The sequence below is a fragment of the Melospiza melodia genome, chromosome 8 (genome assembly GCF_035770615.1).
Source record: "Melospiza melodia melodia isolate bMelMel2 chromosome 8, bMelMel2.pri, whole genome shotgun sequence".
Taxonomy (NCBI): Eukaryota; Metazoa; Chordata; class Aves; order Passeriformes; family Passerellidae; genus Melospiza; species Melospiza melodia.
The window spans coordinates 16121179-16139465 of NC_086201.1; the positions used below are offsets into that span (position 1 = coordinate 16121179).

The window sequence follows — 18287 nt, forward strand, 5'->3', positions numbered from 1 at the left end:
AAAGATCTGGCAGGTTGGGCCTCAGAAGTTTGTGAGACACTGGAAGGGATCAGAAACAGCTGGCCTGCCTGTGCCATTAGCAAAGAGCTCATGTTATTTAGGGTTGTAAAACTGAAGGGGGCTCGGGTGCATTTGGAAGATCTGTCATTGCTGGTCTGGCCTACTGAAGGAATTTCCCTGCTGGTGTCACAGGTGAGACAGGGGAAACAACCTGCAATCTATTTACTGCAGTTTATTTATGAAATGACAAGATTACAGCTTTCACCGTACTTGATTATTTAATGTACTGGCTCGCTCGCCCCTCAGCATTACATTCTCTGGAACTCTCAAGATGTCAACTTCTTTTCTCAGTTGGGAGTTTGCAGCTTGTCCAAGAGGGCTGGGCAAAAGCTTGTCTGGGTTTATATTGTGCAGTTGCAGTTATCAGTCTCCGTACTACCAGCCAAGGTCCTTGGGCATGCCCTGACATTTATCTCCATGTCTCTGATCTCTAGGATCTTTCCCCACTTCCAGCATCTTTCTTCCAGTCATGATCTTTGCCATCTTCTCTCCTGGCTCCTTTTGCTGTCCTCTGAGATCATGTCTTCTTGTTAGGGACCCTTACTTTTGGCCTTCTTGTCTTTCCATAACCCTAAACTCTGGTTTCCCATTCTAAATAGTGTATGTGCAGAAGGACAGCACATGACATCAGACTCCCAGTTTATGGTTCTGTATCATGTCTCTTTATTAATTGGAGGACTTAAGGTGTGCCTCTTTTGTGTGTCCAAGTGTTACCAAAATATGCAACCAGCCCATCCCTTGTGCAGCTATCAGGTAGTAGGCTTTTGCTTAAGATAGGAAAAGTTTGATTTTGGATGTTCATCTACATGTTTTCATACACTCAATTATCTCCTGCCTGTTAGTGATTGCAATTTAAGTTATTTTTCCCATGTGTGACACTTGGTTGTGGTATCTGAATGGGATGTTGGGTCAACTGCAGCAAAGTTTCAACCCATGAACTTCTGGGGCATGTGTCCTGGCTGTTGGGCAGCCTAATTGGATTCTGGTAGGATAATGCTGTTTGCAGGAATGTTTTGGAAAGGGAATTTTTGAGGGTAACTTGGTGACAGAATATTCTATTAAATCTTGCCCTACCAGTTTTTTGAAAACTGAGCAGACACCCATTTGACAGCTCTGCTAGGAGTACTGAACCGAGATACCTTGCCTGTCACTGCAAATGTTGGCTCAGGTGACACAAATTACTCCTGTGGGCTTAGTTGTGAGGTATTTTGTCACCTTCCCTGTCCCAGCACTTGTTCCAAAAAATGTCACTGATTTTGTTACTTCCTTCACCCTCTCAAGTGCAGTTACCCAAAGATTATGGCTTGTCTGTGTGTGGCCTGGCTATTTGAAAACTTGTTACTAATAAATACTGCACTGTACACAGCCAGTACAGAGGCTGAGAAACCTGAAGAGGAGTGGAGGAACCTGAAGTCCCACAGAGATTCGTGTGGCCCTTATGTCTTCTCTTTTCTTTGTGACTCATTTTTTCTCTGTGTATTTACAGGCAGCTGACTCCAGGGATTCCCTCTCTATGGCACTCTATTCCCAGTGTTTTTCATGGCTCATTAGCAAGATTAATACAAAGATCAAAGGCAAGGAAAACTTTAAGTCTGTGGGCATCCTGGATATCTTTGGCTTCGAGAACTTTCAGGTCAGGATTTTGTTTTTTGTGGGGTGGGTTGGTTTTGGAGATGTTGATGCATATTGGAAGAAACTTTGGTGGGTTTGCATCCTGGTAAGGATAGCATAGGGAATTCTGGAATCTCTACCCTGCCACTTTCCCCTGAAAGCAGAAAGATATATTTAGCTGCCCATTTCTGCCAGCCATATTCATAGAGGCTGATGTTCAAGGTTTGTGATACAGACCCTAAGCAGGTCTGCTGTGATAGATAATGCAGAATTTTTTATTTGTATGTGAACCAACTCTCCAAATCCTACATGTACATTGTTTGTTTACATCTGTTTTGTGTTGTGTGGAGAATCCTGCATGTGATGCTTCTCACTACAGCTGATGTGGGATGTGTGTTGAACAGTCATAGAGTGACTACTCAGATATTTCACAGAAGTTAAAGCCCTGTGACCTAACTGTTAGGGAATTTATTTCTTCCAAGAAGTGAAACATAATTGTCTTTGGCATGCTTTACTATGAATCAGGTTTACTGAATTAACCTTACATGGGCTACAAAAGCTGTTCTAGTGGACCTCTCCATACTGTCCTCCTCATATCCACCTGACACCACTATGTTCTCTGCCTTTACTCCAAGCCTGGCACCTTCCCTTTTGCTGCTATAGATTCTTTTAGAGCTCAGGAACAAGAATGTAAAATTTGCTAATTGTTTCTTCTTGCAGGTGAATCGTTTTGAGCAGTTTAACATTAACTATGCAAATGAGAAACTCCAGGAATATTTCAACAAACACATCTTCTCCTTGGAGCAGCTGGAGTACAACAGGTGACACACAGTGGGAGTGGGGCCCCACTGCTTTCATGGGTACTGGGAGGGAGGACATCATTCCTCCTGTGCTGCTCAGTCCCTACCACTGAAGCAGGAGAGACCTTAGTACAACCCTGGCCGTGGATGTGTCTTGTTAAGCATTGTCCATGTGCTTTGCCAGCATAAGTCACTTGTCTCCAGGAAAAAGCATTCTCCATTGTAGTGTGCAGAAATTCCAGATTTCCTTCTGTCTCTCAGCTGAATGGAAAGTTCCTGGGCTTTAACCCATTAGACTGCATGGTCACTGGGTGTGTTACTGACTTTGCTAATGATTTATCCATGGCAGTGGTGGTGTAATGCAGATGGAATCCTGGTGTACAAAAAGGAAATTCCCTAAAGATAGGGAGAGATATCTGACAGCTCCTTCTGTCCTAGAAGTTCCTATACTGGGAAAAGGACTCTTTTCCTTAGCAAGATTAACATCAGGCTGAGCTTGGGACCTTCTGCACAGCTTTTTCCTCTTCTGTGGGCTTCATATTGGATTGTATTTTGTGAAGTACGTGTGATGTTCTAGAGTATTTCTGCTTCTAGAGAAGGCTGCTAGTCAAATACTTCGGTTGTTGCTCTGAAACAGAAGCCTTTATGTTTGTGAATGAAGGAATTGAATAGGGTCAGTGAGGGCAAATGAGAGCAGCCTTGTAAAGTGAGATGGTTGAATAGGCAATTCATTAAATTCTAAAGATTACAAAATTGCAAGGCTATTTATGTGCTCACTTCTCAGACCAGTTCCACCATTGCAGGAATCTTGTATTAAAAATGGTGCCATCATGACAAATGATTTTTTCCTGATGGTTGCATAGAAGTTTAAGTTCTGTGGCTGAACTTTGGAAGGAGTAAGATTTTTTTTGAGTGAAATTTTTTAATTGACTACATATCAAATAATTCTAAGGCAATATACTTAAAGCTCATCTTTCACCATATAAGCTCTGCTTCCTCAGGCTTAGTAAGTAGGTTCATGTATCTCATCCTGATGCTTTGAACAATAAAGTATGAAGCCTGGGCTGAAGCATTTTGAAGGCAACAGCTCCACTATCTTCAAAATGTTAGTCTCCACCTGAAAGGAGGCGTTATCAGAATGTCACTAAGTAGCTTCACACATAGCCTCTAGTCTTCCTTGTATTCTTAAGATTTATTCTAGGCTTCTCTGAATTCTGAAAATAGGCATATCCTGTATTATGGGAGTATAAGAAGATGGTAAGGGGGAAAAGCCCATTCAGCATTTACAGGATGTCATGGGTGATTTTCAAGCACATTATTGCACTACTGTCCCTACATCAGCTCCTATTCCGAAAGATGCAGGGCCACCCTCTAGGCTCCCTGCACGACAGGCCAAAGCTTGTCTGTGTCATCCTCTTCAAAACTCTCCCTGAAAACTCTCTCCAGTCTCTTCTCCTGGTGGACCTGTGAACTGTGGTTCAGTCTTCTGGCAGATGTGCTTCAGGCCTGCTTTCCAGATTGGTGGGTCAGCAGCTGCCTCTTGAAGCTGTGTAGCAAACTGTCCATCATCACCACTGTGTGGCTGCTGCTTTTCACTCCAGAAAGAGCACAGTCTTAAAATTCATGTGAAATTTGCTCAATGACTATAAGAAAAGCATCAGTCTATGTCACTGGTGTGGATAAGAAAGGCTGGCTCTTATTTCCATCTCCTTGTGTTAGCAGTTCATTGTGTCCCTTATTCATCTTCCTCAGCCATAAGCCATAACAAAGCCTAATTCCTGCAAATCACCTTGAGTCCTGGGACAGCTGCCAGGCTCAGTTACTTCTGCTTTTCTACACCCCAAGACATTGGATCTTGCATTTCACAACTTTGTTCTGTTTGTTCTTGTCTATCAGGGAAGGGATAAACTGGGAAGCCATTGACTGGATGGATAATGCAGAGTGCCTGGACCTTATTGAGAAGGTAAGCAGTTACCTGTGACACTTTCTAGGGATCAGTGGGGACTCCTGAGTGTCTTGAGATCTTCCCTGGCATTTCCTGGTTTTAAAAGCAGATAGTTGCTTAGATCCTCTTCCCATAGTGACCTGGCAAATGTATGAGCTGTTCTACCCGTGGTTCTGGCTCAAGAAAGCAAGAAAACGTATTGTTGAGAGTAAGCTTAGGAAGGGGGTCATAGTTTTAGACAGGGATTAGCATTCAAGTAAAACCTTAATGTGAATTTTCTATAAACAATCTCCACTTATGATCTGCTTGCTGAATGCATTAACTGTCCAGAATTCTGCTTTCAGTTTGAGTTTTGCTGGGTATAGCTCAAGGGTTATTGCTCAATGGTCTGTTCAGATCTCCAGTTCTTGGCTTGGTGCTGTGTAGTGAAAGCTTTTGCTGACTGTAAAAGCTTGTCTCTTGTTTGGCTGTAGAAACTAGGTCTACTGGCTTTGGTGAATGAAGAGAGTCGATTCCCCAAAGGCACAGACAACACCCTTCTGGAAAAACTTCACAGCCAGCATATGGTAAGTAAGAAAATAACCTGGCAGGCAAATGATCAGTATGTTAGCCCCATCAGCATTTCAAAACCTAAAGTGAAGGTTTTGTTGATGTAAAATATGTGCTTTGTGCAGTAAATTTAAAACGCCTTAGGCCCGAACCTGCGAGTGTTTAATAAGGCTGCCCTGAACACCAGTAATATGGAAAGGAACCTGAGCCTGGGCTCCTGTGCACACAGGGAAGAGGGAGCGTGCATTCCACAGGCCGGGGGCACAGGAGGTTTGGCTCTGCAGGAGGGGATGGGGTCAGGTTCTGCTGCTCTGTGACGGGACACAAGGCAGCACCCCAGGCACAGGATGTGGCTGTACAGTGTGTGTGGGTTTCTCCTGCCAGCTGACTCACAGCAGTCTGCTCCAAAGCATGTCAAATCTGTCTCCTGGGGCTGGGGACGGCTTTTGCCTCATGACTTTTAATGAAAGCTCTCTTATTGTTCCTAATTAATTAAATTCTTTCATCCTCTGTCTTGTGTTCTGGACACAGTAGTGGAACTTTTTCATGCAGGTCAGAAAGCTATCCTGGGGACACAGAAACCCCACTGAGATCACTGTAGCAATCCCTTGTTGTCTCTGGTACAGCCAACACTTTGTTCTAAATAGCAAATAGACTGAAAACAAAGCAAATTAAAGCCTGTAGCATGGACTTATGGAATAATTAACTACTTCAGTGAGAGCATTGTCAGCAGATATGTTTTCTAGTCATCTAATTCAGGCTTCATCCAAGCCCAAAAACATACAAATCTGTATCCTTTATCTGAATTTTTAAAATTGGCACAGATGCAGATATTCTCATTTTTCATATATGCACTGTAACTCTGCTAGTAATACTCATTACTTAGTTAGAAGAAATAACAATGACTTTTGGTTGGCTACATACAGCTCTGAGGAAATATATACTTTCCTTGGGCTTAAATCAAGACCTTCAATTTTGTCCACTGTGGCTTTGCCTTGTCTTGCAGGTCAAGAAATGTGAGAATGCCTGTTTTAACTTATTTTTAAAAAACAGTTGTTGGTATTTCTTAATATGGAACTAATGAATATTTTTAATGTATCACTTGTTATGAATTTTCTTTCTCAACTGTCCCAAACTCTTTAGTTTGTATCCAAATGGAGAAGTTTCAAAGCTCCTCTTTCTTTCTGCTGTTCATTTCTGAATTTGTCTACATATTTTTTTCTCTATTCTTTTCTGAGATAAATAATCAGACCAGAATGCAGTTCCCTTGGTAAGAAGGTACCTGTGGTTTATTGTACAGCAGCATGAGACTGCCAGTATTATTTTGCATTCCTTTATGCCCCACTACATTTTTGGCTGCTATTTTTGGTGATTTCTGTGCATTGAGTAGCCTTCTCATTAAGCTGTCCATAGTGTCACCTCTGTCTGCTTTGAGGCAATAGCAGTTAACGTGGAACCCTAGGAAGCTTGCAGGAGATGGAGGAGGCTGAGTTATAAGTGCAGGGAGGAACAGTGGAGAGTGCTCTAGGACTTGCATTTGCTGAAGGCAAAAGCATTTTTTATACCAGTTAAAGTCTCTAGTTCTGGCTGGAAGAGAATTGGAAGACATCCAGCCAGCATTGCTGGGAAGCCTGAGGAGAACAAGCCCTCTTCTCTGTATTTTCTGTGGAATGCTGTAGTCTTAAGGAGGAAAAGCTTAAAGCTGAGATTTAAGAGAATATGACCTCTGTAACAACTGGAGAGAGGAGCAATAGGGAAGATAGCAGAAGGAACCAAAAGTGTTGTGAGCATGGGTGAAATATAAGGGCTTGGTGGAGAGGGAGAGGAGAACAGGATGCCAATCCACATGAGAGATCCAGTAGCAGTCATATTTGGAGTGGGAGGCAGGGAAGTTTGTGGTTGGAAAAAGATGACTGTATGGGGGAAGGGTAGAGCAATGAAATGGGATCAGTGTGAAAAGAAAAACACATGAAAAAATTTTCAGTAGCACTAACAAATTATCAGCATCAGAAGCTGCCCACCTGCTAAATACTGCTAAAAGATATTGGAGATGAAAGAGCTGAATTACAAACAGCATCATGCAACATGTTACTTAAAATTTTCTTAGTACTTTTGTCGAGGAGGTGGGGGATTATATTAATTTTTAGAAAGTGTTGTAGGAAACTATAGGCTTGTAGTTCTGTTTTCACAATTGGGTAAATTCACAGAATGTAAAAGGTCAATTACCTTAATGACAGGAGGGCCTACAAGTGAGACAAGCACTGAGGATTTCTGCTGACTCACAGGGAAGGCTGGTCTGAGAGGGGCCTCATGAGACTGATTGCGTTGTAAAGTGAAAATGAAAATGAAAAGCAGAATAGATAAATGTAAAGTACTGTACCTGAAGGAAAAGAGCCCTGATTTCACCTTTGAAATGATGGCCTCTGAACTGACTGTTGCTCTTCAGGAGTGAGACCCTGACAGAGGCTGTGATGGAAATACCAGCAAGGGGCTCAGCAGTAATACAAATCCCCAAAAGAAGTAGTGAAAGCTGCCAGGAAACTAACAGTAAAAGTAGAAACATTGCTATGGAACTGTATAGTCTGTAGATCACCTTCACTTTGAACCACGTACACCATGGGACCCCTCCACTCGTGGAGAGCTTCTGTCAGAACTGGTAAACAGCAGGTCTGGTACAGCTTCAGTGCTACAGAAAACTGCATTGAAGGGACCTGCAGTGTGGAGACAAGGTGACTTGGGTGGGTGTGATGGGTGTAAAAGTCACACATGGCCTGTAGAAGATTAATGGCACTAATGGAAGCCAGGCTTAAATCCAAGCAGCTCTAGTTCCACACATGTAGTTGTTTGAGAGTTCCCTGTGAAAGGACACTCCAGATACAAGAAGTCTGCAGGGGTTCACTTGTGGAATGAGCAAGTATTTCAAAGAGAAATCTCTTTGGGGTTACTAGTTAGGCAGGCCTCATAGAAAGAATTAGAGTTTGAGGGAATGTTAGGATGAAAGTATGATTTACTTGCTTTGTTTTTACTTTTTCCTACATAGCCAATGCTAGAGGCAGAATACTGCTGGATAGATCTTTGGTCTAGAACAGCATGGCTACTCTTAATCAATTAAAATGGTTTCCACAGAACAGAGAAAGGAGAGGGAAAATGACAGAGGAAAAAGAGAAAGGAAAACTGAATATTGAATGTAGGGGAAGAGAAGTGCAAGGAAAGATAAAGAGGAAGACAGTAAATTGGTATTTTATTTTCTTTGATGAAGAAAAGGTGTGGAGGTGTTATACAAAGCTGCCATCTTCCCTGCATCCTGATCCTGTGTCCTGCACCACATGGTTTGTGTGGAGCTCAGTCTCCTCAGGTGTCAGACACACAAGAATTAACATTTCATCCATGGCATGCCTCCGCAGCCTTGATTCTGCAAGCCCTTGCTCACATGAGAAATGCCTTGAAGGGCTGGATATTTCCATTTTAAATTTGAGTAGCATATTTGCAATGTGGCTGCAGCCAGTTGCAGCAGATGTGGTCGGGCTCTGCAAGAGCAAAGGTCCTTGCCCATCCCAGCCTTGTCATAGTCATGGCAGAGTTCCTGACTGACTTTCTATTCTTATACCAGCATTATAAGACAACTTCTTTTTCTTTCATTTCAGAGCAACCCCTACTATGTGAAGCCTCGGGTGACAGACCATCAGTTTGGCATAAGACATTATGCAGGGGAGGTAGGTTTTCATGATGTGTTTGTGAGATGCTTGGTATATTATGGACTTGAGGTCCTCAATTCTAGATTCCAAAAACCAAGAACATCTCTGATCTGTGTGTTTCCACACATTTAATGTCCCATACCAAAGCACAACGAGTGTGATGGGCTTAAAATAGCATGTCACTCTGCAGTACTATATTCTCCAACTTGGAGAATATAGTATACCTGAGTTTCTCAGGTAACTTTTTGTTTGGGGGATAAACTCCTTACTTCTAGTATCCTTGTTGTCTTTTCTTGGACATTCACAAACAAACAAAACTCAAAGGAAAAGTCACAAGGAAAATTTGACTTTTGAGGAGGAGGAAAGACTGAATACCTATTGCAGAAAGGAAAAGGTTCCTGACCCTTCAAGGTTAAATGTTGCTCTTTGTTGTGAAGAGATATGAAGCAGATGAAGGTGTGTCAAGGGAGGACACCTGCACATTAAAGAAGGACTAATTTCCTCCCAGAATAATCTGCTGAGCACGTGTGGTTGGGAAGTTGGGGCACTGGGTGGCCATTCTCTTCACTCTCCTGAAGTGAACAGAGTACCTCACACCTTGCAGAGGATTTCCCCACAGACCCTCTCCTGCCAGGAAAATCTTTGCAGCTGTTTCACGTGGCTCTTGTTTTTTAGGGTTTTTTTTTGTGTTTTTTAATTGATGGCTAAAAGCCCCTCTCTTGCCAGGAACTGCAGAACTCTGTAGCTCTTTGACCCCAGAAATTCAGATCTTGGCATATGCCTGCAGTGTTCCTGTGTAGCTCTGCTGGAGGCCTTGTACATTGGCATGTAAATGTGGAAAGACTTCATGATCTGTATGGTGCTGCTCTAGTGGCTGTGTCTGTGTTGCAGGTGCTGTATGATGTCAGAGGCTTTCTGGAGAAGAACAGAGACACCTTTCGTGATGACATTTTAAACATGCTGAAAGACAGCAGGTATGCTTGTCAGGAGGCCACATCTGTTGGGCAGAAATAATTGCATTCACGTAATAAACCAGACCAAGGAAAGCAGTTGCTTTTGCCAGAGCATCAGGCATCATTCTTAATCATTCTTCTCTTTGTGCTGAAGTGTCCTGATAGAAGAAAGCAGAGCTGGAGAAGTCAGATGAGGCACAGATTTAATCAGGACTCATGTTGTCCCAGTTTTAAAAAGAGCTTTAACAGCATGACAGACATCTCTCCTGGCAATTTGGTTTTTTCCCTTTTTCCTTCCCTTTTCTTCCTTCCTCTTATCTCTCTATACCTACAATGGCAAAGTTTCCCCTGAATGAGTCAGTGCTCTTTGCCATGCTGTCAGTTGCCAGCTTCTGTACAGATGCTGCTTGTTTTCCAGCCTGCTTGTTAGTGGAAATCATCTGTCCTTATCCTGAGCCAGAGTGAGCTGTTGCTGTGGGACTGGGCATGGACTCTAATGTTATATCCCAGAGCTGCAACATGATCTTAGAGAAATGAGCTAATTTTGATCTTGAGCAAGATCTGGGAAACAGAAGCAGGGCCTAGTAGGAGGAAGACATTTAATACTACAGAGGATCCTACAAGTCTTTGAGCAGCAACTCTACCATGTGCCTCTTACCACAGTCCATGTATTGCCTCTGGGCTCCAGCCTGATGAGACTGTTTCAGAACTGCATCTTCTTTGAAGCTGCTGCAGAGTGTGCACTGAGAAGCTTTGAAACAACCTGAGGGAGCTGAGACTATGAGCTGCTCATAGTTGTCTTACTTGGACAGTAGCATCTGGGGAACATTTTACATGAGGCTTGAGGCCAGAATTGTGGTTGTTATTGTCCAGCATAATAGAAGGACTCAGGCTTTTTCAACGTGCCAGAAGGGAAGCTGGGCCAGAAGCAGCCATAACAATAAACTGGCACAAGCAGTTCTGAAGAACTTTGTGCAACTTTGTAAGAACCAGCACCAATGTCTCAGGAGTGGCAAAATGGTGGAAGATTCCTTAGAACTGGAGGGCTAGCTACATGGAGGGCAGCTCTAGAACTCCTCTGGCTGCAGAAGAGCTGGGCTTCCAATTTCATGATCGTGTCATGAGGGCTGATCATGATTTGGGAGGCATGACAGCATTAGTCCAGCTGGCATACCTTCAAGGCAGCTTTGCCTAGGGGCATATGCTTGCTCAAGGGAGGTGTCCTTGAGATCCCATCCTTGCTCAAGGGAGGTGTCCCAGCCAGTGCAGAAGGGAGATTTTCCTTTGTGTAATATCCTACTTGAAAGTGTGGGAGGGGACTTCTGGCTTTGCATCTGAGTGTGGCATATAAGGCAGCCCACAGGGATCTGGGCAGCCATGTGGGAAGTATTAATTTCCTCACTGAAGTGCCAGCTGAACTGCTTCCTCTGGCACAGCAGGTATAAAAATGAGATGTTTCACAACAGGACAGGGCAGTAGCTGACAATAAAAACCATCTTCTCACAGGTGGTAGGTGTCTTTCATCTTCTTTAAATCTTTTCTTCTCCCTTAGGCTGGACTTCATCTATGACCTTTTTGAAAGAGTCTGCAGTCGTTGCAGTGAAGAGACACTGAAGATGGGCACCCAGAGGCGCAGACCGACTGTCAGTTCCCAGTTCAGGGTATGATGTTTTCCAAGAGAGCAGCAGGCTTCTGGGGAGGAGCAGATGGGTAAAGCAAGGCCTGCAGCCAAGAGGAGTCATTCATCCTTGTTTTGTGTCCAGCACTGAAAATGTGCAGGAATGTTGCAGTGCTAAAAAAAGACAGTGCCACTGCCCCAAGGATTTCTGTCTGGTATAAAATGTGAGATGATCAGATGGAGCAGAGTGGCAGAGGAGAAGAGTACTTTGCTAAGTGTATGAAGTTCTTGAGGTTCTTTAATCTTTCATATTGGTTTGGTGTTTCAGCTAAGTGTATGTGTCCTTTTAGGCCAAATTTTTGCAGGTATGGTGACAATTCCAATAAAACCTTATTAGGAGGACCTTGCAAGTATGAATCTCACACACTTGAATTGTCTGCAGACCTGTTCATTTCACTGGGTTTTTCTTCCTATATTTAAAGTTTGAGAGACTTGTAAAACTAACTCACAAACGCTCTACAGCTCCAAGAACAAGGATGACTATATAAATAGTCTTAAGAGCAGACTGTGTGGGTATGTTTTGGACAGAAAGGAATCTCGTGGGTTAATGAAATTTTGGTAGGCAGAGTCAAAGGAAGACATTAGGAATGAGAGGGCTGCATGAAGACCTTATTGCATCAAATGTAGCCCTTTTCCCTTCTGTAGTGACTGATCCTTTGGGTCTCTCCTGCTGTTCTTTAGGATTCTCTCCATTCCCTGATGGCCACGCTCAGTACTTCCAACCCGTTTTTCATCCGCTGCATCAAACCAAATACAGAAAAGGTAAGTGTGAGCCCCAGCCACATGTGTGCATGTGACACAGGCCTGCATGGGCATGCCCTTGCACAAATACCTAGCAGGTGCCTCAAACTGAGGGTAAGAGCAGTTCCTCCCACCTTCCCTTTTTTATTCTAGTTATTTTACAGTTGAGAAAAAACACACCCTCATTCTGGTAATTTGATGGAAAGACTGCATTCTAAATATGAGATTATATAGCCATTCCCACCTCTTCCAGTGCTTATGAAGCCTGGAGGATTAACCAGGCTTGTGCAGAGTTCAGAGCTGTGCTAGAAGAAGCAATCACTCCTGTTTATAGTGCCTGTAGAGAAATCTGTTTGGGAATGAAGGGCTTGTGCAGTAGGCACTGTCTCCTGCAGATCCCTGGCTCTGAGGCAGTGGAGGTGGATGCATCATGAGCAAGTCACAGTGCTTAGGGACAGGCTGGCTCTTGCTTGGACTGTGAGCTGTGGCGGGAGGACATCCTGCTAACTAGATCTGAACTGATCCTTTTCTTTGTGTGTTTTGAAACCATGAATGATATGTCAGAGGATAGGTTGCTTAGGGGATTTATGCCAGAAAAGAATTCTGTAGTTTGTCTCCAGTTTAATTGAAAAGAGAGACTACAAAGAGAACTGAGTCAGGGTTCTACACTCTGAGTGTGTTCAGACATTGTATCTTTGCTTTCCTACCATAGTCTGACTGTGAGTGCAATCTGCAAACTCTTTTCCTTCCTCCAGAATCAGCCCAATTCCCTTTTGTCCCTTATTCTGCACTGTGCAGTGCTGTGAGGTTGCTTTCCCCTTGACCCAAACTTCCCCCTTTTTACTTGGCATGCCCAGATATGCAGGGTTGGCTTTTTACACCAGAACAGATACACAGCCAGTGACTGCCTCACTTACTTGGTTTTGATTCTGGATCCCTGTTTAGGCGCCGAATCTCTTTAATCCAGACGTGGTGCTGAATCAGCTCCGCTACTCAGGGATGCTGGAGACAGTGAAGGTTCGGAGAGCGGGTTTCCCTGTACGGCGCCTGTTCCAGGACTTCCTCAGCAGGTAATTGCTGCCACTGTATTGTATGCTGGAACAGCCCCAAAGTATAAAATTCTAGGTGACTGCTCCCTCTTTAACTGCTTCTTCTGGTATGGATCATCTGTGGGATGTTTTTCTAACCATGGCCTTAATGCTCATATCATCGACTGATCTGGGAGGCCTTTTGGAGACTTGCCTTTAGGCTAAAAGTCAGAATGGAAAAATAGCCAGATGGTCTTTGGTCTTTTTTTCTTCGTCTTTTTTTTTTTCCTTGGTAGCTTTGTCACAGATTTGCTAGTGTGATGCTGTGAAACCCAGCTGGTCATAATATGTAAAAGGAAAATACCATGCTTAAAACCTTTAGGCAGCTGAAGAAAATTCTAATGGACAGTATAGTTGATGATTAATATTGGAAGAAGTGATTATTTCTTTTAATGAGCTACATCAAAAGGATTTTTTTGAAGTTTAAGGCTAGAAGGGACACTGAACATTGCTTCCTTTGTCTCTTGGAGCACTAAATGCCACCCCAACACTGAACAAAATATCTTGTGTCTGATGAAAGCACATGTTTCAAAAAGACAGTTGTTCTTTACTGAAAAATTCTGTTGAGTTTGTATTCTTTTACTGGGATTGCAACAATAATTGCCAGTGTGGTAGAAACAGATAAAGGTTGGGGGATGGAAATTTCCAAATTGGAAGGTAAACATGAAGAAGGAGGGTCCCAGAGGAAAAAGGACTAATGAGAGGAGGATAATTAGAGTTAAAAGATTGGGAAGAGAGAGGAAAGGGGGCAGTTACTGTCATCTGTAATCTGATGAGATTCTGTTTTGTTCTTAGGTACAAGATGCTTGTGAAGGGGCCAAGCCTCTCAGAGAACAGCAAAGCTGTATGTGCAGGTTTTCTCCAGACCTATGACAGCAGCAAGAAGGAATGGCAGTTGGGTAAAACCAAGGTACTGCATCGGTGTGGGGAAGGGTATGGCTTTGCTCCAGCTGCAAGGGGACAAGATTGCATCTGGTCAGATTGCAAGGCATTGCAGTCATGATCCTTTCAATCCACTGGCCTGTGCCACTGACCTGCAGCATCTCAAATATTTCCCATATTATGTACCTAGAGACATAGCAGGATTTTTGATTTTATCTAAACTCCTAATTGACCAAGCCAGCTTGATTTTGTTGTGTCTGATCCAGTTTAAAGATTCAAGGGGAACAAGCGTGGCTCTCATTTATGTAATTGTGATGTGTGCCATTAACTCTTGCCTCTTGTGCCAGGTATTTCACTCTGCTTGACTAACTGAAATTCTTGCCCGAGGCAGTGAGCTGAATCTTGGTGTATATCTAAGCTGTGAATAGCTACATCACCAGATGTATGACAGCTTTCTGTTGGGGAAGCTCAGATGATGCTATTGCATCTAGCCCAGATGCTAGCATACATTTTCTGTGAAGAGGCATCCAAATGCTTCTGCCCATTTGCGTAATTCAGATCTTGCTTCTGTTTTGGTGAATGTTTAACACTTCTCTCTTGCCTGGAATAGTCTGGATTTTCATGCAGAAATACATGTGAGCATTTTGAGGTATATTGCTATAGAAATCTGGAAGTGTGAAGCTGTCTCTATCACAACTTTCCACATACTCCAGTAAATTCTTCAAAGAATATTCCAAGATGGATGGTGTCCAATGCAGGCAGCATTTCTCAATAGTGGGGATGCAGTTCATATCTAGAGCAGATGGTAGCACATCAAAGCAACTTCTTGCATTTTTTTTTGCCCTTCAGCCTTTAGAAATGTACTTCAGAATATTTCCAGTGCCACAATGAAACCAGAAGTGATGCAGTGATTCTAGTGAACATGCACATTTAATTTGTCCAGGAGATCAGATGATGACATTTGTTGCTTTGAGTAATTATTTCTCAGTAAGTGGATAGACTATAATATTTATTAAAGCAAGATCTCTTTCCTCTTCCTAGAGGACTGGTGGTAGTCCACTTAAGAGTCTGGGCTATGAGCTCTATGTGGCAATCAAGGAAACCACTGGCCATTGTTGTGGGAAGGACATGTATTAATCTGGAGTTTGGTTGTTTTGGTTTTTTTTCTTCCCCCATGCCTCCACTGATGCTCCAGAAATAAGATTTTATCACTTAGCTGTATTTCTGGTCTGTGGTTAAAGTGTTCCCTATCTTTGATTTTGGAATCAGGAGTCTCCTCACTGGTGCCTGCAAACCAGGAAGCATTTTGGTGATTCCTGTCCCTGGATAATCCACATTGCTTGGGTGACTGCCAGTCTCCAAGCATTTCAGTGTTAAAGCCTATGAGGAGACTGTGTGTTGCAGAGCTGTCTGGAAAGCTTAGAAAATGGTGGTTAGAGCTGGTAAACACAGAGTCTGAACTTTCTTCCAGCATGACAAGAGGTGGAAGATTGCTGCGCTACAGTAAGGGCAGCAGGATGGAGGACCAAACTCACAGGCACACAACTCACCTTTTAGAGTACAAAAGGTTATAAGCTATACAGCTGAAGTCCAAAGCTTACAGCAGACTAACAACAAGCAGGAAATCCAGGATGCTTTGAGCCCCTGGAAGCTATAGGTCCCTTTTCTCTTCAGTCCCCATTGTGCATCATGAAGGACTGAGTCCATCTGCTTGTTTACACTCACTCCTTGACCTGCACACATTATTTGGAAAAAGACAATATGGGTGGTAATTGTGGCAAAGAAAATGTGTGTTTGTTTTGTCAAAACTCTGGATATAGTCCAATGTATTTATTTTTTAATTATTGTGTTCTGTAAACTAAAACTTGACTGAAGAGCTGTATGTTGGTACCCTGCAATCTCTCTGCTTGGGCGCTGGCTGCTGTGAGTCTGGATATTGTGGAAAGAAAGAAATGATTAAGAGAAGCAATCTTTGTATTCCTGATGCCTGAGAAGCAAAATTTCCTGGAGCTGGGAAGCAGTTGAGCCATGTTGTTTGGCTGTAGGAGTTACTTTCTATTGGACATGGTTTGTATTAGAGATGTGTGTCCTGGTAGAGGGGAGAAGTTCTGTCTATTGAAAGAATGGATCATTCCAAGGCTGTCCTGGCATGTTCCACACTTGCTGCCATGCTGAATGGCTGGCCAGCCCCTGGCTGCTCCAAGGTACTATCATTCCAAGGTGTACTACCCTGCCATTACATTCTTCAGATGAGTTGCTTGGCATTCTTTCCCATGCAAAGCCATTTCATTCCTCCCTTGGAGACCACCTTGCAACTCAGCTTTGTGACAGAAAGCCTGTCCCTAGGAAAGCAGCTGCCAAGGTGAGGCCTTGCAGAGCAGTGGTGCTTCCTGGTAGGACCTTCCCTGCTGTCTGGATCCAGCTGCTGTGCCTTGGATTACAGACTGCTTTGTCGGCATTCATGTTTCAGCTGGTGCTAGGTAACATAGGCCTGGAATACTTGGGTTGATGGAGAAATGAGCCTTATTTTTACAGAGTCTTTCAGGTAAAGGTGAAGCTACCAGCTAAGGGGAATGGAGCATAGGTTATTGTCCTGAAAAGGAAGTCCCCTGCATGGCCTTACTGCCACTTTTGTTGCTACAGGTGCAGCTCTGGGTACTCAGATTGGTATTCCCAGAACCAATCTTGGCTTAGTCAGGAGTAGCTACTGAAAAAGGTGTGACAAGCCCATGGGGATGTAACCTAGGAAGAAGTATAAGGGGTGGGTGAAGAGCAAGGCTTATAGAAGGGGGAATACTTCCTGCAAAATGAATGGAAGGATAATTATATCCCTAGCAATTGTTTGAAGGAGGAAGGAAAGAACTCTGTGAATTAGTGCAGGGGATTGTGAAGCTTGGGAAAGGAAACGGAGGAGGAAGGGCAGGATGATCTTTGTGTTTTTCATTAAGAATAGAGCAGCTGCTGTGCTGTCAATTGTCAAATTAATGTTTATAAGAGGTATTAATGTATGCAATACAGGTTTAATATGGTGGTATGGCGGAGTTGAGGGTTTGGATGCAAACAAGCAGTGTGATGATGAAAGAGATTGTGCTAAGGTGCCTTTGCCTTCACTGGGGATGTGCTGGGATGGGGCAGCAGCTTCCATATGACCCTTCCTTCAGTGCACCTGGGCCTTCTGCCATACTTGCCATACCCACAACACAGATTTCTACAGTGGTTTAACACAGTAACCTTTACTGTTTGAAGGCATAAATTTCCACATTTCAACCTGCTGGTTTGCAGGGCCTGTTTGAAGGAGGAGGTTGCTATACACTGTTTGGCATCCAGGTCACAGTGACCCATTTCCTGCTTTCCCAGTGTTGTCCCCAAGAATCATATGATCCCACTTATGTACACATGGGTACCCAAGCAGTTACACTTGTGTCTGCTGATCTCTGTGACACCTTAACATGTTCACTGTCCCACTGATGGTGCATGCAGGCTTTGAGGTTATGTGAGGAACACTGTGGTGATGCACTGTGGTTTAAAACCTGGCCAGTGTCTAGTATCAGCAGAATGTGATAGATGTAACCTTGTATGTTTTGTTTAGCCATTCTCAGATGAAAACAGTCCCATGTTTTCAGAAAATGACTATGAATAATGACAAAGAAACAGCCACTTTCTAGTTTATTTCCACAAGGCATCAAAAAAACTTCTGGACTTGAAATGCATGTTATTCTTCCTTGTCATCTAGTGGAGTCTGAAAAACCTCCAAACCTTCAAAATACCAAAAGTTTATAACTAGATATTGCTGGTTTTTTTTTTTTTAGATTAACCCCTCACTCCAGCATGTATAGATCCTGTAATCCTATAGGATTAGGGTTGGGTCTCATGGATCTCTGTATGCCCTGAAGTTCTTCCCCCACCCCAAACTGGCCTGGCTCAGCAAAGACTGTGCTTGCTAGGGAAATACTGATGGCCTGAGTATTTTTGCAATTTGATGAAGATAATGGACCGAGACAGTGTTTTGCTGGTTGCATTCTTGAAATGGGTGACTGCTGCTTGGTTCTGGAATGTAATGGAAAGAGCAATCCCTGCCTCAAAGAAATCTTTAAAAGATTGTTGAGTTGACAGAGGGAGTGGATGTACAACTTGCAGGGAAGGATGCCAGCTTCATGGTTGGCAGTACCTTGATAATGAAGCTTCTTTTCAGGCTACCCATGGTTATTTAGTCATTACAAAACAGCTCATTTCTTAATGGAAGCTGCTCCCCAGGAGAAATTCAAGTGCAGGAAAGCCACTGGCT

The 18287-nt window shown here is 43.3% G+C and overlaps 1 protein-coding gene across 2 annotated transcripts in view; it reads left to right on the plus strand.

Moving 5' to 3' along the window:
• The window catches only part of LOC134421272 (unconventional myosin-X-like), an 89512-nt gene that overhangs the window by 35933 nt on the left and 35292 nt on the right, over positions 1-18287 (plus strand). For both annotated transcript variants that reach the window (XM_063161969.1, XM_063161971.1), the window contains 10 exons: positions 1547-1693; positions 2392-2492; positions 4368-4434; positions 4890-4982; positions 8610-8678; positions 9552-9634; positions 11166-11274; positions 11973-12053; positions 12978-13102; positions 13916-14030. In XM_063161969.1, coding sequence (XP_063018039.1) covers positions 1547-1693; positions 2392-2492; positions 4368-4434; positions 4890-4982; positions 8610-8678; positions 9552-9634; positions 11166-11274; positions 11973-12053; positions 12978-13102; positions 13916-14030 — 990 coding nt within the window. The remainder of the gene's footprint in view (positions 1-1546; positions 1694-2391; positions 2493-4367; positions 4435-4889; positions 4983-8609; positions 8679-9551; positions 9635-11165; positions 11275-11972; positions 12054-12977; positions 13103-13915; positions 14031-18287) is intronic.